This window comes from Myotis davidii, unplaced genomic scaffold, assembly GCF_000327345.1.
Source record: "Myotis davidii unplaced genomic scaffold, ASM32734v1 scaffold94, whole genome shotgun sequence".
In the NCBI taxonomy this organism is placed as follows: domain Eukaryota; kingdom Metazoa; phylum Chordata; class Mammalia; order Chiroptera; family Vespertilionidae; genus Myotis; species Myotis davidii.
This window is the reverse complement of record NW_006285313.1, coordinates 679,300-703,229: the sequence shown is the minus strand read 5'-3', so window position 1 is coordinate 703,229 and position 23,930 is coordinate 679,300. Positions and strand designations below refer to the sequence as shown.

Below are 23,930 nucleotides of genomic sequence, written 5' to 3'. Positions count from 1 at the left end.
AAGAGTGCTTTGGGGAGCCAGATAGACCTAGTTTTATTGACTGGTTTGTCATCTTAACCTCACTGCTTCATCTGTCAAATCGGGGTAAAAGCTACTCCCTAGGGACGCAGTGTGGATGAAGTGACAGCACAAAGCTGGGTCCCTCACTCAGGGGGAGGCATCGCTTCTAAGAGAAGTTTGCGTGGGGCCCGTCACTAGTGTGGTCTGTGGAGCTGCCTGAAACTGCATTTTTGTTGTTGATTTTAACTAGTAGATTTAGATGGCCTTCCTTCTGCAGTCTAAGGTTAGGAATTCTTCCATATTCACCAGAGGTTTGGAATTCTGATTGCTCTACCTCTATTTAAAGATGTAAACTTCTGGGAATTTTGAAGTAGGAATAAAAAAAAAAAAAAAACGGGATGGAAAAGGTAGAAACAAAAACCCTGGTGCTTGGGGGCAGAAAATGGGATTCCGTGTGATGTTTAAAGTCTCATCTCTCCATTATAGTTCTGGAGTTGTGTTACTTTTGAAATTAAAAAAAGTTGTGCTAATTTTGAAGCTGTGTATGCATTGGCTCGCCCGTCGATTTTGTTTGGCATGTTGAGAGGGAGGAATGCTGTTCCTATTTATGTGTGTGGACATTCTGGGACATGTTTTGATTTCTAAATGTTCCTTAGCTTTCTTCTTTCTTGTTCTTTAAGACGTACTGGGGAGTCGTGCCTGGTTCACAGGGAAGTTCGGTGAAAACAAACATTTTCCTGAGATTACGTGCTTGTTCGGGGGGGCCCCTTCGCGTCCTGGCAGCTGGCTCACCAGGAGGAGTTTTGCCTTTGCAAATTCTGTTCTCTTCTCCCCTCACCCAATTGTAACCCTCAAGGAACTGTGTGTGAGGCTTTTCCTCTGTTGAGGGGTTCCAGTGGCTGACAGTGGTTGTTACTTGAAATTTTCCTGCCTCCCATTGACCAGTTTTGCTGACACCCCCAGGCAGGAGCCATTCGTGGCTCTGTTCCCCATTTTTGTGTGCTTCCTCTAGGGTCTGGAGGCTGACTGGCTCCACTCCCCCCCCCCCTTTAATAAAGGCACCTTTTCCCTTTTTTTTAAGGCTTCACTTGGCTCTTTCTTTTTCAGGCTTTGCTGGTGTGTGATCTTTGGATCTGTGACTGTGGCTCTGTGGTTCTTGGGCCTGGCCCGTATTCCACTGTGGCCTGAGGTGTTCCGCTCACACCTCACCGCCCCCTGCTCTCTGGAGTCGGAGCTTTACACTGGCCTTCCCGTGTTTACACCAACTTCGGGATTTTTTTCCTGGAGTGGAGGAGGTGTCAGGAGATTGAGCTGCTTCCCCCTGAAGTTTGGACAGAAGTGTTTGTTTTGTGGGAACACAAGGAGCTGATCTGAGAGAGATGATGAGAGAGACAGACAGACAGGCAGGCAGGCAGGCAGAATGGTACTCAACAGCCATGTGTGCATCTGTGTAGAGAGCACAAATGCGTGGTCTACCAACCTGGCCTCGACTGAGAGGCTGTAAGAGCATCACGTGGCATGATGGTCCCTGCGGTGCCCGACACGTCCAAGTGGCTGGGAGGATGCAGCATACAGATGTGGGCTGTCACCTTGGTGACGGCTGGAGTGCTCTGAAAATCAGACTCCCCCGGGCTGGGGAGTTTGCCTCGCCTGCTCCCTGTTCTGCAGAGGGGGCGGCCGCCTTACTGGTGAGCTAAGACCAGTCTTCCTTTCCCGGAGTTGAGGCCCCCTCCCTGAACATCTGGGCAGTGGTCCTGGGGACCTGGCAGGACCTTTCTGAAGGAGTGATCGTAGCAAGGGAGAGAGAGACAGCCAGATCAGACCTCTCCCTGGGCCTCGGCTGGAGAGCCGCATTCAGTTGCCCAATTTGTGGGCTCATCGGATGTAAATCATTCTGCGTTGCTTTGCATTTTCTATAAACTATACATTTTTTCTTTTTGTCAAAGATAAACAGAAATCTCTTGTACTAAAAAAAAAAAAAGGAGGGGAACCCTCGAACGAACTGCTTGGGAAAGTTCATTGAAGACCCCTAATGCCCCCGGTAGCCAAGGAGAACCTGGAGCAGCTCGGGGAGTGAGGCCGAAGGTAACGAGAGAGGCATGACCTGTAGGAGGGGAGTCCCACCCCGTTCAGACGCATTTTGGAAGGAGAGCTGGAGCAGCCGTGCGGACTTTTCTAAATGCCTCCCGGAGGCCTGTGGCTGGGACCGCAGAGCCTCGAGCCAGGCCTGAGAGGTTTGCATGCTTAGGACTTACCAGGGTGTGGCTGATGCCATTTTGGGTCCCGGGGAGAAGGGGTGGGACTGTTCTGATATTAGGGGAAAGTGAGCAAATCAATTAAAAATAAGTACTGGACATTCCCCTCTCTTCACACTGCCAGTCCCCTGCTGGTTACTTGGCGTGATTTGGACTCGGCGTGACTTGGACCCATTTAGTTTGCTGGTGGCTCCGGCCCTAGAGGGGAAAAGGAGAGATTGAACCTAGAATGGACAACCCCGTGTTCAAAACATTTCCTCTAATTATTTAAGTAAACTTCTCATAGAAAGTTAACATACATACTGAGAAACGCTCTGATGTTGAGAAGGGAGCTCCATGAATTTCCATGAAGTAAATGTGACTGGGAACCAGGGCTCTCAGATAAGAACAGTATTCCCACTGCCCCAGGGCCTTGCTGTGCTCCCGCCTGGTCCCCCCACCTCAGACCCTGAATTCCAGCGGCAGAAATTACTTTTGCCTGGTTTTGAATTGGCAAGAATAAGAGTGTCTGGCTCCTTTTGCTCAACATTAAAAACATCTAATTTCCGCCCCCTCTCCCAGGAGGTGGGTTGTGGGATGACCCTCCACCCACTTGGGTTGCGAGGACAACTCTGAAACCTTGGTGACCAGACGCCCCGGCAGCCTTGAGCCCCGGGCTCGGGCGCTCTCTCCAGGCGCCCTTGAATGAGCCCTTCTGTCTTCCAGCAGAAAGCGTGGCCCGATGCCACCTGGAAGAGCCAGGAGCGTGGAGTCCAGCCACCGTAATTGTGGGCCTGCAGTGAGCACAGGCCAGCCCGGGAGAAACAGGCTACACTCCTCATAGAGGACACATTAAATTCATAGCCCCTAAGCAGAGTCCGAGCCTCTGAGGCTCCCACACGGGCCGCGGGGTGGGGTTTCTCATGTGTAGGAGGGAGGGGAGATATGTGACTGTAGAAAGGTGGCTCATAACCTGTTTTGTAGAATAGATTTGTGTTCTGAAAGGGAATAAAAGGGAGTATAGCCTCGAGGCAACTTCCCAGAATGAGAAGCAGCCATCCACAGGTGTTTCCAAATGATTTCCTATTGAGCTTTAAAAAATGTTTATCTTTAGTTTGGGCCAGCGTTTGGGGCTATTGGTTTCATAACTGTGTAAAAGTACTCTGACCCAAACGTGTTTCTCTTAGGTTTTCAGGAATGCTTTGTCTTTTTATAGTTTGAACATTGGTGAATAGGATGACCTTTCCCTGTTGGCTCCTGCTTCTTAAAGGAGCCAGTATCTCTGTGTGTGTGTGTGAGAGAGAGAGAGAGAAAGTGTGTGTATCTATCTGTGTGTGAGAGAGTGTGCATATCTATGTGTGTGTGAGAGAGTATGTGTGTATCTATGTGTGAGAGTGTGTGTATTTGTGTGTGTGAGTGTGTGTGTATCTGTATGTGAGAGAGTGTGTGTATGTATGTGTGTGTGTGAGAGAGAGAGAGAGTGTGTATCTGTTTGTGAGATAAGGTGTGTGTGTGAGAGAGAGTGTGTGTGTGTATCTGTGTGTGTGAGATAAGGTGTGTGAGAGAGTGTATGTGTGCGTGAGTGTGTGTGTGTGTGTGTTGATGAATGGTGTTGGGAAATCCCTCCCACGCCGTCTTGGTTGTTCTTAAAAGTTCTCCAGGCATATTGACTGTGGTGATATTTTAAGACATTTGTTTTGAAGCAGAGACCCAATAGAAAATCTACCTATATTTTTCGAGGGCCTCTCAGTTCCTTCTCCCAGAGTATGTTCCAGGACATTGCAGATCTAAACATACACACAGGTGCCTGTATATTCTGTATATTGTCACATATGTCTCTGGAGATAAACAAAGGTGACTCATGCCGTGCGTGTGTCTCTGTGGCCTGCTTTCCCCTCTGACTGCACTGTAGGCATCCTTCCCCGTCAGTCCATTCTGTAGTGGATGTGCCATATCGCGTTTACCCATCTCCCTCTTGGTACACATTTAAGTTCTTTTGAGATTTTACACATAATAATGTAAAGATAAGAAAAAGCCTTCCATATGTTTCTCTATGCATTCATATATTCCTAAAGATAGATTCTTAGAAAGGGAATGGGGGAGTCCAAAGGTAAGCTTGTAACAAATAGTGCTGGGTCCTGCCACACGGTCCCAGAGAGGGTGTACCGGCTTCTACCCTCGCCAGTAGCAGGAGAGCGCCGGTTTCCTCACGCCCTGCCAGCTTGTGATAGTGTCCACCTTTTCCACGTTTGCTGCTCAGACTGCTTTAAAACATGGCATTTCCCCTCGAATCTGTTAACTACTGGTGAGGTTGTACATCTTTCCATTTGGTTATTAGCCGTCTTTATTTTTATTTCCTTTATCCATTCTTCTCTTAGTTTGTTTGCATTTTTCTTATTGGTATCTACGGAGTTCTCTGCAATTAGGGGCCCAGAGGATTGTTTTAAAAGATCCATTGAGGACAAAAATAATCATCTTGATTGGCATTCCTCATAAATTAAAGGTGATTATTCACTTTCCCCCAAAACCCTGTTAGGTTTCTCTAGCAGCTCCGCTCTCTCTCTCTCTCGCTCTCTCTCTCTCTCTCTCTCTCTCTCTCTCTGGCACTGGTTAAAGGCTTTGGTGTTCTGCTTTGTTTTTATTTAATTAGGTGAAATTTTCCTCCTGGCTGGAGAGTCCCGGCTGTCTGTAAATGCATTATCCTTTGTGCAGCACGGGGTGGATGGTGATGTGAAGTGGAAAGCGAGCTGTGCCAGGCAGGGGTTGGCTCCCGTCGGAGCTGATTATCGCGGATGTTCAGTGAGAGGCTGGATCCCTTGCCTGGTTTCTCTTAAAAGAACCATGGTCTCTCCAGTCTTTAGCGTCCAGGTACCCGATCAACAGAAAAGGCAGGAGAGTCTCCTGGGCTGTGTTGACAGTTCTGGTTCTTTACGTTTCTTCGTGCCGCTGGCATTTCCTCGGCCAGTGTGGCTCCCTGCACTCCCTTGGCAGGGTCCCGTGTTCCTCTCCGCATGTCCAGAGCCCCTGGAGGGTTGCCACCGTCCATATTGGTAAACAAACCGACTGTTGGTGCAGAGGATGCCAGGGCTTTCGGAATTGGGGGTGGCAGCAGGCTGGGGTCCCAAGGCTCCCATAGCCATTGAGGAGGGAGGCAGACCCTTTGACTGGACCCCTTTCAGGCCCTGGGTTCTGCTAGACCACCCTCCCAGGGCTTCTGTGCCTGCTGCTCTGGATGACAGTCCCAGCCCAAAATGCCACTGTCTTAGTGCAGCTGTCGCTACTCCCTGGATACAGAAAGAAACAAACAAAGGCCAAAGGCAGGGTGCTGATGGTTTGGGGTTTACCGTGGGGAGAGGGGAAGTTAACCTCCCTGTGGATGGAGGCCCGAAGGCTTCACTGGGACTGCCTCCAGCCCCAGGCGGAGCAGGAATAGGGGGTAACTCTGATGGGTTTTTTCAGCAGCTAGAGGCACTTGGCCCGGTTCCTCTCCCCCATGACTTGTGTCCAACCTTGGTTTCTTGTGAGCTGGCTCTGAGACAATGAGTCACCACAGCTGCTGGATTTGCCTCATGGGCAACTGTGGCAGATATTGCTGACAGCTCATGCCATATACAGAGTCCTTGGTACCCCAGAGTTTTGGTGGCAAGCTCTTACCTCTGAGGTTATGGTCTAAAGTATTGAGCTACATTTGGATGTTTTACGTTGAACCATGGAGAAGTATTGGTTTAAGCTCAAACTAATCCATAGGTAAAGACTGCCATCCCTCCATTCATTCATCCATCCACCTGTCCCTTTGTCTATCCTTCCATCCCTCCATCCTTCTCTCCCTCCATCCATCCATCCATCCATCCCTACCTCCATCCCTCATCAGTCCCTACCTGCATTCCTCCATTCATTCCTCCATGCACCCATCCATCCATCCATCCACCCATCCATCCCTCTGTCTATCCTTCCATCCCTCCATCCATTCCTTCCTTCATCTAGCCCTACCTTCATCCCTCCATTCATTCTTCCATGCATGCATGCATCCATCCATAGAGTTGAAGGGGAGAGAGCTGAGTTGGAGGTTGAACTAATGCCAGTAAGGTTGCTTATCTAGGGCAGATGTATCTCTCTCTCAAGCAGACAGGAGGCAGAACGCTGAAGACTGTCGAGGGATGGTGGGTGGAGGGAGAGGAGCCTCGAAGGTGACTGAGGAGGAATGGACAGAGAGCCAGATGTGGGGGAGGCCAAAGGAAGGGGGTTTCACAAGGAATGAATGACCCATTTGGTCCAATGCAGCAGCAGTACTGTGTGTAAGAGAAAGATTGAAAAGCAACCTTTGGGTTGAGCGATTGGAAGGCCGCTGGCCACTTGGTGAGGACAGATTCAGGAAACAAAAGGGGGTGGGGACCAACTGGATGTCAGGGACTGAAGACGGCACAGACGGTAGGATTTGAACCTGCTGGCAGGTTACCCCAGCAGTCAGTGGTTGACTCCTCCAGTGAGTGGGTGCTGAGCTGCCCCTGTTAGCAGAGCACCATAAGTAACCCAACGGGAGGCATATTTGATATCTGGGAAAATCGTTTCTTAACGAGCTTCCCCCTCCTCCCGATCCCTCATCTCACCTGGTAGCATTCTGTCGTGCTCCTTTCCAAGGGCATCCTTTTACTCTTGAGATCACCCTTCCTCTAATTACTCATCCTGGAACGACACGATGGTGGTATGTCAGGTGTAATGACACGTGAGGCACCTACATTACATCTAGTCTTAATTAGTGAATAATAATACCCTCCACAAATGAACTCTGGCTAAGCTCATGGCCTCTATTAATATCTATTTTTTTCCTGAAGAGGTTTTTGTGGTGTGAGTGATACGCCACGAGAGTTCTAATGTTTTCAGATCTGTGTCTATGTGACTCCAATACCAAGATGGACAAAATACCCCGGGAACTTCTCCAGGTGGGGTCCACCTCCATGTTATAGATGAGGAACCTGAGGCACAGAGGGGTCAAGTTATTCCCTGAGCTTGGAAGGCGTGGAGTTGGAATTCAGAGTCTGTGGGCCGCAGGGCTGGCCAGAGTGAGACACACTCCGTAATCGCTCTTTAATTTCTCATTTGCTCTGTTTGCTGCACTGTCAGAAGCTCCCCTCTGTGATCTGGAAAACCTGCACAGGTTAGTCAGCACGGCTCAGCCCTTTGATTGACCAGATCTGACAGGTCTCTCGCGGAGGAAAATTGCTGCGCTCGCTCAGACACGCACACAGAAGCGGGGACTCCAGCCCTAAGTGTGCTCAACGCCGGCACTTGCTGGATGCAGGAAGGTCATTGCCTCAAGAAGGCAGCTAATTCCCCATGATGGAGGGCCTGCTGTCCGGCTCAGCGCTCAGCGAGGGTGCCCGCATGAGCAGACTGTGGAAGCGAATGGACCAGTTTTGTGGATGAACGCTACTTAAGAAAATTTAAAAAGTTGTATTCCTATCCTGCTCAGTGCTGCCCGGCCGGCTTTTTTTAATTTTGTTTCTCTCCTAATTGGAAGTGATAAGGCAAACAGGCTTTCATCAGCTGAGACAGGATGGAAGGCTGTGGTAATGGAAGGAGCAGCGTGGCCCTGACTCCCTAGGGAACGGGAGTCAGGTCTGATGGCTGGCCCTTGGGAGGTGACTTCCTCTTGTCGCAGGGGGGTGTGCATCAGCCATTCCCGGGGGGCGGCAGGCAGGGGGTCAGAGTTCTGAGGCACAGAGGCAAGAACTGTGTCACCCAGCAGCGGACTCCTGGCTCTCAGGCCAGCTCCAGCCCTACCTTGGGCCAGGCTGGTCGCTCTCTGGGTCTTAGCCTCTCTGTATTTAGAAAAGGGGACTACCTTTAGTGCCTGCCTTGTAGGGATGATTTTGGTTCTTTAGAGGAGGAGCTCTGTGTAAATCCTGGCATTATGTTTAAATCTGAAGAATGCGTGTAGAAGGGGCAGCTGGTGAGTGCCTGCCTGCCATGAGAACTGGTCTGTGTCCCCACCAACGAGAAGGGCTGGAGAGGAACTTGGGTGTCATCTATTGCTGTCCTCGGTTACACAAGCGGAAACTGAGGCCAGGGAGGTGAGAGACTCCCCCGGATCCCAGTTGGGGATCCCATGTGCCTTTGTCTTCGACCTGCTTCATCACCTCCTGGTTTGGAAGGGTGGGTTCATGTTAACAGTTTGACTGCTGTCAAAGAGCCCGAGGAATGGTCCAAGCAGGGCTGCTTCTTAGGAATATTCAAACTGACACTGTAGTATTAGAGGACACACAACCAGGTTCACGTTATGAGCTTCTTAAAACCTGGTGTCTCCCGGCCAGTATGGCTCAGTGGTTGAACATTGACCTGTGAACCAGGAGGTCATTGTTCAATTCCCAGTCGGTACATGTTGCAGGCTCAATCCCAGTGTGGGGTGTGCAGGAGGCAGCAGATCAATGACTCTCTCTCATCATTGATGTTCCTTTCTCTCCCTTCTTCTCTGAAATCAATAAAAATATATATATATTTTCAAAAACAACAACAAAATACCTGGTGTCTATCCCCATGGACCTAGGTGACCAGGGGGCTCAGCCAGCCCGCCCCAATTCCAGCAGGCTTCCCATCTACCCAGGCTGCACCCTTCCTACAGAGGCCAGGAGGGAAAGGTGCCCAGCCTTGTCTGAGCACCACTGGCAATACCAGCATTTTGAGGAGAGTCAGGGAAAATGCGAGTAGGGAAGGAAGGAGTCACAAATCCCAGTACTATTTATTGGACCCCAAGTATATGCCGCCTATTCTATTTGCTTTATTCCTCTATCTGTTATAGACAGACAGAAAGACAGACAGACATATTCCTCTGTACTTCAGCCACCCCATCTGGGAGGTAGGGCTACTTAGTTTTACAACTGGAGAGTTTTAGCTCAGAAAGGGTGACTTACTTGTCTGAAGTCACACAGCCGGTTATAGTGATAAGAGCATCAGGCATTTGGCATTTGTGACTGGGCGGGCCAGATCCAGCCTTGGCTGCCGCAGCGAGGCTATCTTTGCTCAGCCTCCTGCAGGCCCATGCTGAGGGCCGAGGAGGCGGACGGCGCGGACTATTCTGAGAAAGAGAGCTTTACTGCAGCTCTTCCCACCCTGCTGTCTCGGGGAGTTAGTATTTAAAAAATATCTGACCTTCTGGCTGGGCCTGGCTATTTTTATTTTTGGAATGTCATGGCTTAATAGGTTGGGTGGGTACGTCTGTCTTGAGAGATGTGTTTATTTTTTCCCTCCACGATCCGCGGCTGCTCTGCAACTGTTGCTGCCTTTCGGAAAATGAAAAGAGTTCATAATAGACCGAATCTCCCAGGTGGGCGTCCTCGCCTGTGCTTTCTTTCAATCCCAGTGTGAACACTTGCCCCCTTTTATCTCCCACTCTTTCATAGCTGATGGGGATTTTGAAGCTGGAACATTAGAGGTAAAAGGTTCTGTATGCCTGTCGTAGATTTTTCTCTCAAATGCTAGCATGATTTTTGTTCTTTATAATAAACTTTTATTAATGAAACATTTTTTAAAGGGTGGAGAAAAGTACCAAGAGTCACACAAAGAAAGCATGCCTGCCTGCCTTCCACGCAGCTCCGTTGAATTCTACCAAGTTGTCATGCTCCCTTGAGGTGGTTTTGAAGAAATAATTCTTCCAGTTGAAGTTCATTGTGTACCTCTGATCCCATTTGCCAGTGGGTAACCAGTCTCCTGAGTTGGGTGTCTTTCTTTCCCACGTTTTCATAACTATGTGTACACCCGTTGGCATCCATTGACTTGCGCCTCCACAGTTTGCATTTTTACTAAGCTCAAGGCTTCTCAGATTTTCCCCTGCCGCTTCATGCCGCCCCCGGTCAGTAAGTTGAAGCGCTGGGTGGGTGATATTCCATTGTGTGGGCGTACCCCGAGTTTCCATCCATTCTCCTTTTGGTGAGCACTTAGTGTGTCTTGCAGTTTCGTGTTGCAGCAGTGCCACCGTGAATGTTCTCTGTCTTGTCTGTGCACGTTTCCCCTCAGGCCTAGGGTGTGGAGAGCTGGCCGGGTCAAAGGGCATTTGCATCTCCAGCTGCACTAGGAATTGCCAAACTGCCCTCTTTTTTTTTAATGTATTTGTATTGATTTCAGAGAGGAAGGGAGAGGGGGAGGAGTGAGAGAGAAACATCAATGATGAGAGATTCATCGATGGGCTGCCTTCTGCATGCCCCCTACTGCGGATGGAGCCCGCAACCCAGGCATGTGCCCTTGACTGGAATTGAACCTGGGACCCTTCAGTCTGCAGGCTGACACTTTATCCACTGAGCCAAAGCGGCTAGGGCCAAACTGCCCTTGAGTTCCTCTACCACGGGTGGGCACATGTGATTCCTGTGGCTCCCCACCATCTTGCCACTTGAGGTGGCCACACTTCAGAATTTTGTAAGTGTGATGAGTGTGAAAGAGAACTGCCAGTTGCATTAATCATTCTTTGGTTGTAGGTGAGCTTGAGTGTATATGTATATTAAGTGGCTCTTGGAGTTTACTCTTCAGTGAGAAGACCTGCTCATGCACTCTGTCCAGTTTTCCACTGGGTTGGCTGTGTTTTCTTGCCTAGTCTTGTGAGAAAATCCTAGAGCCCTGGCCAGTGTGGCTCAGTTGCTTGGGCATCATCCCATGCACCTAAAGGTTGCCGGTTCGATTCCTGGTCAGGGCACATGCCCGGTTGTGGCCTCGATTCCCCAGTGAGCCTCGTGCAGGAGGCAGCCAGTCGATGTTATGCTCCTATATTGATGTTTCTCTCTCTTCTCTCTCTGTCTATTCTTAGAAACAAACAAACAAACAAAATCAGAAAGAAAGAAAATGCTAGGTATCACTCTTTGTGGGTTCTATATGTAGCAGATACCATCATACCATCTTCTAGTTAGTGGCTTATCTTTGACCTTTGTAGTGTCTTTTGATGACTGGGAGTTTTACATTTTAATGCATGGGTTGTATTTATCAGTCTTTATGGCCTGTGCTTTTTTGAGCCTTATTCTAGAAATCCTTAGCCCTGAGCTCAGGGAGATATGCTTTGGGGCCTAAATGAAGCTCATTTAGTTTTTCTGTCCTCATTCTTTGATTTGCTTTGGTATTTTTCATACTTGCCCTGTGAGGGTATCTCTGTGCAGCAGAGTGCGGGCAGAGAACGGTTTGCAGGGAGTGACTGTGAGAATTGTGTCAGCCGTCCCTGGGCAGACGGGGCTGGGCTGAACTTGGGTGGGAGCAGAGTCTTACTTCTTGACCCGGTGGCTGTCCCTGAGAGGCGCTGAAGTGCAGGGCTGATTGGCTCTCTCTTGAGCCTGGCTTATCTGCAAGCCTGATGAAATTCGTCATAAGGTTGTCCTCGTCAGCTAGCCTCACGGCCTGATTCTCACTTCCTGCTGCTGCTACTGCTGCTGCTGAGTGAAGCTGAAGAGAGAACACGCGGGAGACAGCTTCTGCTCCAGGCTCCCACCCGGGCCTGACGTGCAGCTGGCCCCGGTGAGGACAGGGTGTGTGGGAAGAGGAGAACTCAGAAACGTTCATCCAGACTTCTCTTCTGTTCTTCCCTCCCAGGAGCTCAGGAGTGCTCTGCAGACCCAGGCCCACTGCCCCATTCATTGTGGAAATGGATTCAGGCAGTGTTTAGATCCATTCACAGAACTTGAGAGTGTCGTGCTGGAAGGGCCACACTCTCAGGAGCCATCAGGTTCTGTTCCCACCTCATTCAGTCAGCAAGCGTTCACTGCGCGTCTGCTGGGGGCCTGGCACTTGCTGGTTGTTGAGGACACAGAGGTGAACGGAACGGCCAAGGTCCCTCGCTCCGCGGTGGGGGAAGAGCCACTGAGCCTCAGGGATCGTTTCAGAGTGTGGTGGGTGTGGTGGGACAGAGAGGAAGTCCCTTTGGATCGGTACTTCGTTATTTCAGATGGACCTGCCCTCTTCTAGCCCATGAGTCGGAAAACTATGGCCTGTGGCCCCAAGCTAAGAATACTTTAAACACTTTTAAATGGTTAACAAAAAGGCAAACTTTACAATAGAGTTTGATGATATGGAGCACTAACTTGGACTTCCATCAAGTGAAATGTTACCTATCCTGTCCCCCCTTACAAAGAATTTCATTCTTTTCCTTAGTAGACCTGTATTACAGGAAATTGTCCTCAATTATTATATTTTGAATTTCATCACTAAAAATGTTGTGCAATATTGTTTTCTCTCTTTATATGAGAACCTATGTCATGTCTTCAGTGTGTCCTCTTACTTCTTAAGACTGTTTCCTCGTCTGCACAATGGGCATGGTGCCTAGTTCATAGCGCAGCTGTGAAGGAATATAAAGAGAATTGATGTTAAACTCCTGCCATGTGTTAAGAGCTTCAGCAGATGTTAGATCTTCCCTAGTGGAAAGTCCATAATGATTGGTTTCTCAAAGGCTGTGAGAAGGGAGCAGAAGGGTGGGCGGGGCTCAATGCTCCCCTTTGAGGCTCAGCATCCTCCCCAGTGGCTCTCCAGCCCCTGAGCCGCGGACCGTGGCCGTGCAGATCCCCACGGCGTTAATGCTGCTCCGACATAATTTTCCTCGTGAAACGCGATGAAGCATAACTAAAGAATGCGAGTAACAGCTTTGGGCCCGTAATGAGGCTGTAAATACAGGACAGAGATAATTTATGGAGCTTTTTCCTGGTAAAGAACTGTCCTTTTCAGACCTTTTCACTTTCTCTGTGCTTTTCTCATTAATACTAGCCATTGGCTTCCTTTGCTGACTCGTTTTCAGAAGGAAACAGAGCATTTATCATTTTGTGAGCATTTATCATTTGATCACCGCATGGGAGAAGCAAAGAAGAGAGCTGTGTGAAGTGCAGATGCTGGGCGGACAGCTGGGCCCACTCACTGTCCAGGTGACCCACACCACCCATACATGTCCCTGCAGTAACATTACACACGATTGTCCTTCACGGTCTGTGTCAAGATGAAATCGGTCAGTGCCCAGGGTCACCAGTCCTGGACTGAACCCAGGAGCCATGTTATACCTTCTCACCAATCTCCTCCTTGAGCAGATGGGTGAGGGGAGGCTGGGGCTGCTGGAAGGAGCTCACAGGCAGGGCGGTGTGCAGTCTAGACAGAGCTGGAGTCCTGGCTCTGCTCAGGTACTTGGAGCCAGAAGCACATCCTCACTTGGGCTCAGACATGCACACGTGACTGCTCCCTTCTTGGTGGCGGCGAGCGCTCCGCATAGCAGAACGCCGGCAGGAAGCAGTCTGTTTGATGAGAACCAAATGGCTCTAGGATATGCTGGGGACAGATGTCTCTCCCTCCGTCCGACACGGATGCCACCATGCGGAGCCGTCTGGAGTTGAGAGGACCTTCGGGGGTTTCCCAGGGATGTTTGCAAACACATGGTTGCCGACCAGCCCCCTGGGTGCTTTCCCTGTGCCCGTGCACGGGGCGTGTGTGTTGTGTGGAGAAGTGAGTCAAGGAGAACACAGATGGCTGTTTGCAGTGGCCTCCTGACACTGTGTTTGTTGGCACCAGGCAGTGGGAAGAGGTGTGTTCATTCTCCGGAGAGGTTTTAGGGAAGAGATTTTTTGAGATCTGCTAAGTGGAATGCTAGGCCGTCTGTGTGTCGGCGCATGTGTTTGTGTGTCTTGCTTTGTTGTTCATGGAGCCTGCAGACCGGATTGTCAGGAAGCAGAGGATCAAAACAGAGGCGACTGGGCAGAAATCTGAACTCGGGGCCCGTGGAAGGTTTGCAGATGTCAGTTCTCTAGGGCGTCATGACAAGGGGTGGCCCCGCGGGGCGGCCGATGAGCAGGGGAGAGCAGAGAACGGGGCGGACTGCAGCTGCTCCCGGGGAATTCCCATTTCTCAGCTGGGAAAGTCGACATTGCTAACACAGCAGCTGTCTGAGCATTCACAGTTGCCCCAGGTTGGCCCCCTCATCATCGGATATAAATTTGTGGGTGCCAGAAATTTTGGTAGATGCTCCTGCAATGGGCTGTGTGCCTCTGCCCAGCGGGGGAGGACTGGGGACTTTTTTTTGTCATTCTTGGAGAGAAGGTATAGTTATTTTAAGTAAGTGATGTGCTGCAGTGAACATGGGCAACTCTTTTTCATTTTCCAGCTTAATGAAAAAAGGGAAAGGGAGGAGGAGAAACCCCCGCTAGCCTACTTCGTGCTAATGCTTGTCTTTTTGGATTCTGAATGTGTCCCCAGACACTGAGATGGGATAAATATTTCAGCCACTAGAAAGTCCTGCTGTCGGGGTGAAAAGATTTCTCACCCCTTTTAAAGCAGACAGGGTGGTAATTTACTTGCACAGATCCAGACACCTCGTGTGCCTTATTTTTAACTGTACGTGTACAGATCCCACTCACCTTCGGGAGGGATGAGGGATGAGGCTAGAACGTTCCAAGGAGGAGTCTGGGGGTGGGGGTGAGTCAGTAACTATGCTTGGTTTTCTTCTTGGAGCGGCCACACATATTCTTGGAGGATCCACCGAGCACTAGATGTGAAGGATGTTTAGCTGGACGAGGCGGTGGGCCATGCCTTTCTGGGTGTGCCATTCCGTGGGGAGATGGTACAGGCACATCAGTCAGCGCAGGCTGAGATAAAGGAAAACGGGGGACAATACCCGACTGGAAAGTGGGACCAGCTTTCCATTGGGTCAACACAGTCTCAGAATGAGTGACATAAGGCTGTTGTCGAAAGACTGAGTGACGTTAGTCAAATGTATTAGTTTGCTAGGGCTGCCATAACAAAGTACCCCGGAGTGGGTGGTTTACCATTCAGGGGTGGGGACCGTCCAGCCCTGAGGGCTGTGTAAGGCCCACAAAATCATTTGGTCTGGCCCTGCCAAGACGTTAGGGGTGAGTTCATTAAATGTTTGACCAAATAGAGCAGGCTCATTTTTAAGTTGATAATTGTGTATGGCCTGCGAGTGATGTTATCAATATCCACATGGCACTTGGCAGAAAAAAGGCTCCCCACCCCTGGTTTACATGCTAGAAATGTACCTTCTCCCCATCCTGGAAGGCAGAAGTCTGAGATCAAAGTGGGCAGAGTTGGGTTCGTTGGAGGCCTGTGTCCTCAGCTTGCAGCTGGCCGTCTTCTCCCTGCGTCCTCACATGGTCATTCCCCAGGGCCGTCTGTGTCCTAATCTCCTCTTTGTAGAAAGACTCCGGTCAGATTGGGTGAGGGCCTGCCCTCACGGCCTCATTTTACCTTAGCCACCTCTCTAAAGGCCGTGTCTCTGAATTGAGTCACATTCCGAGGGACTGGGGGTCAGGGCTTCAACATATGGATTTGGGGAAGAAGCAATTCAGCCCCGAACACCGGGGAAGCGGGCAGGGGATGGAAGAACCGAGGTCCGAGAACAGCATGGGCGGAGGCCTCCCTGCAGGAAGGACATTTGTGTTCCAGGAAGTGGTTGGGAATGAGGTTCAGAGGGAGGCCGGGCTGGATCCCACGGGGTCTTGTCAACCGTGGCAGGAGCTCCAGATGTATTGTGAGGGCACCGAGAAGCCATCAGCAGCAGGTTAAAATCTCCCTCTGCTGCGAGGAGAAGGGACCGGGGCCCTGAGAAGTGATCGCTGGGAGGTGGGTGTAAGCTGGGATTTCTCAGCCCCGGCCTCATTGGCATTCTCGGCTGGCGATTCTTTGCTGCGAGGGGCTGCCCTGTGCATTGCAGATGGGCGGCAGCATCCCTGGACTCAACCCACTAGACGCCAGAACCCCAAAGTCTCCAGATTCTGCCCTCTGTCCCCTCAGGGGCAAAATTGTCCTGTGTTGGGACAGTTTGAATTGGCTGGTACCATCTGGTTGAGGCACACTGGGTGGGTTTGAGGAAGATTTTTGAGGACAGAATCAATGGGATTTAACCTCTCATTGTCTGGGTTTCTCCTGATGCTTTTGATTTTGACAATATTGTCATTTCCCTAAAGTGCAAGGATCTGTGCCCCCTGCATGCATAATAGAGTTATTCAGAAGCCCTCGAAGCATGGTCCTCTATGTTGTCAGTCGCCAGGCCCTGGAGATCCCTGGTCAGCCTGCAGAGCTCTGAGCCCTTGCTGGAGGGCCACCTGTGCAGGAGCCCTGAGCCCCGTGGCTGGCAGGGCCAACTGTGCATGAGCCCTCAGCCCTGTGATTGCAGGGCCACCTGTGCATGAGCCCTGTGGCTGCAGGGCCACCTGTGCATGAGCCCTGAGCCCTGTGGCTGGCAGGGCCAACTGTGTTTGACAGATGTGGTATTTACGTCCCTGCATCACACCCTTTCATTTGTCAAATCCGTGTGCTGCCAGCCTGTTGACTCTCAGAGCAAGCACTTTGGAATCTAATCTGGCCAATTTTCTGCCTCCGGAAACCTGTTTATCAGAACAAGATTTCACCATTGCAGCGACTTCTCAGGCAGCTCGCCTCAGAGGAGCTAGCGCTGCAAAAGCAAGGGGAGGTATTTCTAACAAAACAGCATGGCAGTTACATTCAGAGCCCTGAAGAATTCCCTACCTGCTGGCGGGGCTTGAGCAGTGGTTGGGAAACAGCTGGAACATGTGGGGCTTTCTGGGTTGTATCTTCCACGTCTGGCCAGGACCCAGCACCTGCCTGGCCTTCTAGGCTCCTCTCCTGTGGGTCCCCCTCTGCCACCTGGAGCCCTTGCCTGGAGACAGGAAACTTGTTTCACGTTCTTCTCGGGGTGGGGGTAGTTTTCGAGGATTCCTGTCTCCAGAGGGATCCGATAGTGAGCGTGGGCTCAGTGGACAGAGCGCCGTGATGAGCGATGTCTGACTTGCTGGTGGAAGAGGGGCCATAGTGGCACAATCTGTTTGCAGTTCCCACAATCACTGCTCGTTTTTTGCTCCATTCCTTTTAGAGCTCTCTGCACTGTGTCTTTGCTGTCTGTCTCGCGGCCTGAGGGGCCCTTAGCTTCCATCTCTGTATCTATCAGCAGCCACTGCAATGCCGCCTCTCTCCTCCAACCTTTCTTAGAGCCTGGGATTTTGACTTTATCTTAAGAACAGTGGGGAACCATTCAGTGGCTTTTTAAAGTAAGGAAGTGTCATGATTGACTTGCTCTTTAGAAAGGTCCTTCTGGCCACAGAGAGGAGCCGGAGGGGTGGCCGGGAGGCCGAGTTGCAAGAGATGGTGGCAGTAACTCCAGTGAGAGATGGGGCGTCCTGGGCTGGAGTCATGGCTGTGGCCATGGAGACCAGTGTGCGGTACTTGGTGCTTGGCCGTCATAGGGAATGACAGAGTGAGGAAGGGATGTGGAGGGTTGTTAGGGTTCGGGTGTGGGTAGTCGGGGCAGAGGGAGGCCCCTCGCTGCAGCTGCTCTTCTGGAATTCTTCAGTGAGCTCTGAACGCTCGTGTTTAGTGGAGAGACCTGCCTGTCCATTATTCATTCACCAGCACAGGGCAGCGGGTCTGTGGAAGCATCCACGGTCCCGGGGCTGATGTGGCTCTGCTCACCGGTGGCTGTCTCATTCCAATGGGTTGTTGCCCACTTGTTCCCGTTGTCAGACATGTTTAGTATCAGCCCAGTAGGACCATAGTCACCCAGAAGAATAAGAGCTCGTTTCTGCTCTGAGAAGTCAGGGGACACTCAGAGGGAGAGCAGCACACGTTGTGTGCTGACAGGTGCATAGGGGGTTGCTAGGGGACCCCTCAGGTCGAAAGGCTCTCCAAGTAAAGATAATAGCGCTTGTCAAGAATAGCGGCATGAAAGATGTGATGTCATGGGTCTGGAATGCGATACTTCTCTTTGGCAAAGCCTGTGAAAGAGGCTCATGGGCCCTCCGTTACCCTCAGGCAGGTGTGGGCACCCCTCAGAGTCCTTGGCAATAAGAGCATTAGTGCCCTTCCAGCCCTAGGCTTCATCTCTCTGCACCTTTAGGACCTAGCACAAGTGTCTGGTCAGACACGTTCAATAAATGCTCATTGACGACTCAGGAGGGAGCCCTGGGAGGATGGATCTTCTTTTCCCCTTTTCCCCTACGACTGTGCTACTTCTAGATGGCTCCTTCTCTCCCAGCCGTGGATCATGCTGGCTCAGGCCCATCAGATGGGTTCCATTCTAGTTCCCTTGAAAAAAATCACCCATCCCGAGTCCATTAGTGGATGAGTGCAGCACCCCCCACCTCCCACCTCCCATGCCCTGCTTGCTTTCTAGCTTAAGGGGGAGCGCTTTGGGGTGAGGGCCGTGGCACTCTGTGACTCTGTTCAGTGGAGTTGCATCCAAACCTCGGCGCTTGGCTCTAAACCTCCAGAAACGCTTGGCCAGCAGTTCAGTGACCTTGGGGGTTAGAGGCCTTCGTGTAATTTTCAGTTTGGCTTTTTCTCCTCGTTGACCTCAGGCAGGTCGATTTTGTGGGCTGGGGCCCCCATGTTCTAAAGTGAATTTATCTGCCAATATCCCTGTTGACTTGGCCCAAGTTCAAGGATTCTGCGATTGTAGAGTCCCAGAGTCTGAGACCTGGCAGAGGCCGGCAGTTCCTGCTGTTGGGGGCTTTGGGGGTCCAGTGCTCACTCCTATCCGGGAACCTTCAGCTTTGGTCACTGCTGGTGGCCAGGAAAGAATGTATGTATTTCACAGCAAGCCTTTTTGTTGGGAAAAGAAGACAAGTCAGTGAGCGCCTAACGTGGGTCAGATACCTGCCCCCCCCACACACACACACACACTTCTCAGTTTTTCCCTATTTAGTCCTCTCAGAATCCCCAGGGGTGGGGCAGGGGACTTTATCCGTCCATTTCACAGATGAGGAAACTGAGACCCAGAGAGGTCTCACCTATCCAGCCCACACCAAGCAGGAGCCCCCTTCGGTTGGGGTGGGCTCAGGTCCTTGCCGCCTTCGCCATGCCGTCTGATGGCCCTGTCCCCTCTCTCCCACAGAGAGCCAGCTGCTCCCCGGGAACAACTTCACCAACGAGTGCAACATTCCGGGCAACTTCATGTGCAGCAACGGGCGGTGCATCCCGGGCGCCTGGCAGTGCGACGGGCTGCCCGACTGCTTCGACAAGAGCGACGAGAAGGAGTGTCGTGAGTGCCCGGCCCTGCGGGGAAGCGGGTGGGGGGATCCTGGGGTAGAGGGAGGAGTTCCCGATCTGGTGAGGTCCCATAGGCTCTCTTTGCTGCCCGGAGTGGGTGGGCGTGGGCCTCTGGCCAGCAGTCCCGTCCTCTCCACCTGTCTCAGTGCAGAAACAGGGGCCTTGGTGGCGATGGAGCCACAGCGCTGGGCGAGCTCTCCTAACCCCCATCCTGGGGGACTGTCGTGGCCTTCGCTTTACACACCAGGAATCTGAGACCTAAGGTTATCGAGCCTCAGGATCCACCCACCAGCAAGCAGCGGACCTGGATTTGCACCCAGGCCGCCTGATCCCAGGCCCAGGCTGATAACCTCTCACACGTCTTGTACATTGTGGAGTGTCCTTGACAATTAAGTGAGAGGCAATGTGCCAAGTGTCCAGCACGGAGCTGGCCCTGACTAGATAGTCATTTGCCCTTTCCTTGGCCGAGAAGGGTGGGCATCATCCTTCAAGTGGGCACCACCAGGACCAAGGGTATCTGACCCTCCCCATGTAGTGCCCCTGAAATAGGCATGTGATTCAGATTGGGGGGCGGCATCTATGAGAAAGGAGACACCTGGGATATGCGTGGAGGGGCGCCAGGTGTCCAGGGATCACACTCCCTGCCCCGGAGCGTGTATTCCTCTTCCTCCGCACAGTGTGGCGCTGCCACGTGAGCTGGGTCAGAGCACCCTGCCAGGTGGGAAGCACCCCCCCACCCCCGGAGTGCCGGCCTCCAGGTTGTCCAGGGGGTGGCTGCCTGGCATCCACACTGCTGGACAGTGGTTCTTGGCTCTTTCCTGGGCTTCGGGCAGCGGGCCTCTGCCAGGCGGACTGTGTGTGGCTCCGAGGCTGCTGTCTCTCTGGAAGCCAGCTGAGCAAGTGGCCGAGGAGCAGCTGATCAGGGGACTTTGAACATCGCTGGTACCGGGGTTTGAGGCCAAGGCCGTTGACCCCCAGGAAGGAGCACTGGGTGTGGAGTCCACCTCTGGAGCCGGTTAGCAACCACCCCCCCACATGATGTGTTTCTGAGGGCAAGCTGTCCACTCCGAGATGCCCATCACCCGGATGAGGGTCCAGTATCCTGGCTGCCGGCCCCTGCTCTGCAGACCTTTTGGGGGCTGGATCGGCAGTCTGTTTTTTTGTGGGGAGGATTTCATTTTGTTTGTTGCGTATGGTTTTTCCTGAATAGACCACTGTCCATGCTGCATTTTTATTTTTGCAATTTCTTAAACAAGTATTGTGTCCCTCAGCCTTCTCTAGTTTCTAGTGTGGCTTCGACATTGCTAGAAATGTAACGTTCGTCATTTGAGTTCACATGACATAGCATGTGTGAACGCCACGATCTGTCCAGCTCAGAGCATTATTAAGGCTGCACAGATGTGGGCACTGGCCACTTTAGGACGTGGTGTGTATTTGAATCTCCAGGACATGCAGACTGTCCCTGGTTGAGGGGAAGTTCGGCACAGGATGTGTTTGTGGAAGAACGCAGGACGGGGGGTTGAGATCTGTTTTATTCGCAGCTTTGTCAGTAGCTCTCTGTGATACCAGCGTCCACTGTGACATTCTGTGTCCTCCGTCAGCCCAGGGCCACGATTGCAGGATCCATGCGCAGACTGGAAGGGGCGGTGGAAAGAGACGATAGAAAAAAATGATGGTGCGGGCAGCTGCCTGGCACTGTTCGGTTTGGTTTGGACAGGCTCGTCTTGGCGGTTCTCCATCCTTTTTTCCTCATTTCCTACCCTTAACCCCCAAGTGGAGACTTGATTGACATTTATTTAGTCTTTTGATCAAAACATAATTTTAAAAGCCATACACACAAACACATGCGTTGAAAAAAAGCCCTTTCCTCTGTCCCCCCCTCCCCCTTTATTTTTTGGTCTTTAAATAAAAACAAAAGAACACTAGAAAGTTAGTTTAGACAATAGAGGGAAGGAAAAGAAGTCCTTTTAAAAAACAAATGCTTGCATTTTAAATTTCTGACATATTTCCTTACAGTCGGGGAGTCAGTCGGCAGTGTGGGCACTGGAGAAAGATAGTGTCCAAATCCCAGCCCCTTCTCCCACCCCTCTCCTCCCTGCTCTGTGGTCTTAGGAAAGTTACCAGAATGTTCTAAATCCTAGCCATTGGGAGGATCAAATGAGAATTCCTGGTGCTTCAGTTCCCTCCTCTCCAAAATGAGAATAAGGCTTCTAAGGGCGTTGTTGGGAAGTTTGAATGCATGTTAACCACACGGCGGCATAGTGCCTGGTAGGCAACAACTGTTACTGGTCAGTCTGCACAAACGGTTTTATCCGGTCGTCCTCATGGGAACACACGATTGAGTAACCATTCTTCTTCACATTGGAGGCCCTTGGCCACATTAGCATAGTTGGCATTCGTAATTGTTGTTTTGTGAGCTTGCCTATTATTCCATCAAGTAGATGCACTGCAAGCTAACCATCCGCTATTGTCGGGGGTTTAAGTCTCTTGCTTTTTTTATTGCTGCTGATCAAAAGGTTTAGGGCCAACGGAGGAAGTTTTACACACACAGAGGACAGAGCCAGGAGGGCGGAGCTGAGGTCTCCAGGCTACCAACTGGCCCACTTATAATTCGTGCCACTTCCTTCCATGTCTTGCTCAGAAGCTGCAGAACCCTTTCTCCGATTCTTTGAGCAACTTGGTACTCACAGGGAGGCGTGTGAAGGCGGGGAGAGGTGATTGCCTCAAGTGCCCAATGAGGTAGCTTTGGCCTTTAGAAGAGAATACACTCAAACAAGAGTCCTTGCCCTTTTCAAAGGGTAAGAGAAGGGCGCAGAGCAGGTTGTCACGGTGGGCTATGAGGCAGTGAGCTCAGCAGAGGAAAGATTGTCATGAGACAGGGATAAACCTTATCATAAAGGGAATAAAATCATCTATTGGTGAAATTGCGGGGATGGGGAGGATAAAGACAACAGGGTCACACAGAGGGGGTCCTCTAACAGAACTCCACCAGCATCTTAGAAGTTGTCATCAGCTGTACTCGTCAGGGGTACACGTGATGATACGATGATCTTTTCTGTATCGTTTGTAATGCTTAAATAGTCCGTCCCCTTGGGTGTCATGTAGTTTATTTACTCCTTATTTCAGTGTTTGTCTCGTAGTTTTTCACTCTTAGAGACGGTGTTCATGTCCTGAGGGTGGGCGTGACTTGCCCCTGCTTTGAGAAATTCTCTTAGTCTAGGTTCTCAGAAATGAAATGACGGGGTTGAGGGACAGAGGCTTTCCCTGGCCCTGGATCCCGGACCGCCCACATGCTCTGCTGAGGGCTGGCACCGGCGTGCTCTTCCCTGGCACCGGCTGAGAACTCTGGCTGTCTTTCAGTCTTGGCAGCATTCGCTAATATCTTAAAAAAATATGTTTATGGTTTATTTGATAGTTGAAAACAGTTCTATAGTTTAAGTTTATTTTTTTTTATTATCTAAAGAAATTGAATGTTTTCCCAATACCTCTGCTTACTAGTTATGTTTCTGACTTTGTGAAATATCTGTTAATGGACCAGAATACATTTCCATCTGGGTTGAGTCACTACATTTTCCGCCTCATGAATCTGCAGAACCTCCCCTTCTTAGAGTTCTGAGAGAAGAGGCTCATTTTGGGAGAGTTTTGAGTGTATTTCTGTTCTTGGTTAGTGGCATGCCCTGCATAATCGTTTTATCTAAATAACTGTTTTTGGCAGTAAAAGGAATAGAGAAATGTTTTAGAAAAACACGAACACTTCATGAAAACACCGTCGTGATGTGGCCTGACTTGAGCTCCCCTGGGCTGCACGTTACGCAATATTGACTCAGTTGTCACAAGTCCGTATGAGGAGGAAGCTGAGCCCCATGAGTTTGCACAGTTTGCCTGTTGTCCCAGAGCCCGAGTCCCCATAGCCTTCCTCCACCAGAGGCCACAGTGGGGTCCTTCCGTCTTTCTCTGCACGTGGAGCGGTGCCACTCTGCTGACTGAGACCCTGCTGTTGTCACCACTAAGCCGCTTTTTTTAAAATGTAGAAACCTCGATGATGGTTTCCCATGGAAATGATTTCTAAGGTGGCTATTGGTCCTGCGAGTCCCTGAAAGAAGAGACTGCGCTTCATTGCTACCACTTGCTGTAATAATCAAGCAGCGATCCCCACCTCCAGGGCCCACGTGTGACCTGGAATCCAGGCCCTAACGTCCGCTTCCAGCTTCCAGCTTCCTGTGGGATCCTCGCTGCCACCTCTGTGCCCTGACCAAATGGGGGCGAGGTCGTGGAGGAGTGAGATCCGCGGCTCATTCTTCTCTTGGAGAAATAATATTGGTCTGGATCTTTGAGCAGGCACATGCAGACTTTTAAAGTCACAGGCCCTTTATGTTTGTGTGGGGTGGGAGTGGGGATGGAGGGAGGTAAGAGGAAATGGGGATAAATGCAAGGATTTTGTCCAGTAATAAAATGTAATACATTTCCAAGTTCAGAGACATTGAAAATAGGTCATAAATGGAATTTAAATTGTATTTGCTTTTAGTGTCCCCAACCGTTTCTTGAGCATGGCTTTTGGGCTCTGGTGTGATGCAGAAATCCATGGGCGGGTTTGGACTAATGATCACCGAGAAATATATAAGGCGAAGGGATTAGCCAGAGAATATACCATGGACACGATCAACGTGGGTGATGGAC

The 23,930-nt window shown here is 50.8% G+C and overlaps 1 protein-coding gene across 1 annotated transcript in view; it reads left to right on the top strand.

Annotated features, from left to right (window-relative positions):
- Positions 1–13,071: 13,071 nt before the first annotated feature.
- LDLRAD3 (low density lipoprotein receptor class A domain containing 3) overlaps positions 13,072–23,930 on the top strand; it is a gene marked incomplete at its 5' end in the record, with an annotated part of 129,556 nt that continues 118,697 nt past the window's right edge. The window contains 2 exons of the mRNA XM_015559014.1: positions 13,072–13,114; positions 19,099–19,245. Coding sequence (XP_015414500.1) covers positions 13,072–13,114; positions 19,099–19,245 — 190 coding nt within the window. The remainder of the gene's footprint in view (positions 13,115–19,098; positions 19,246–23,930) is intronic.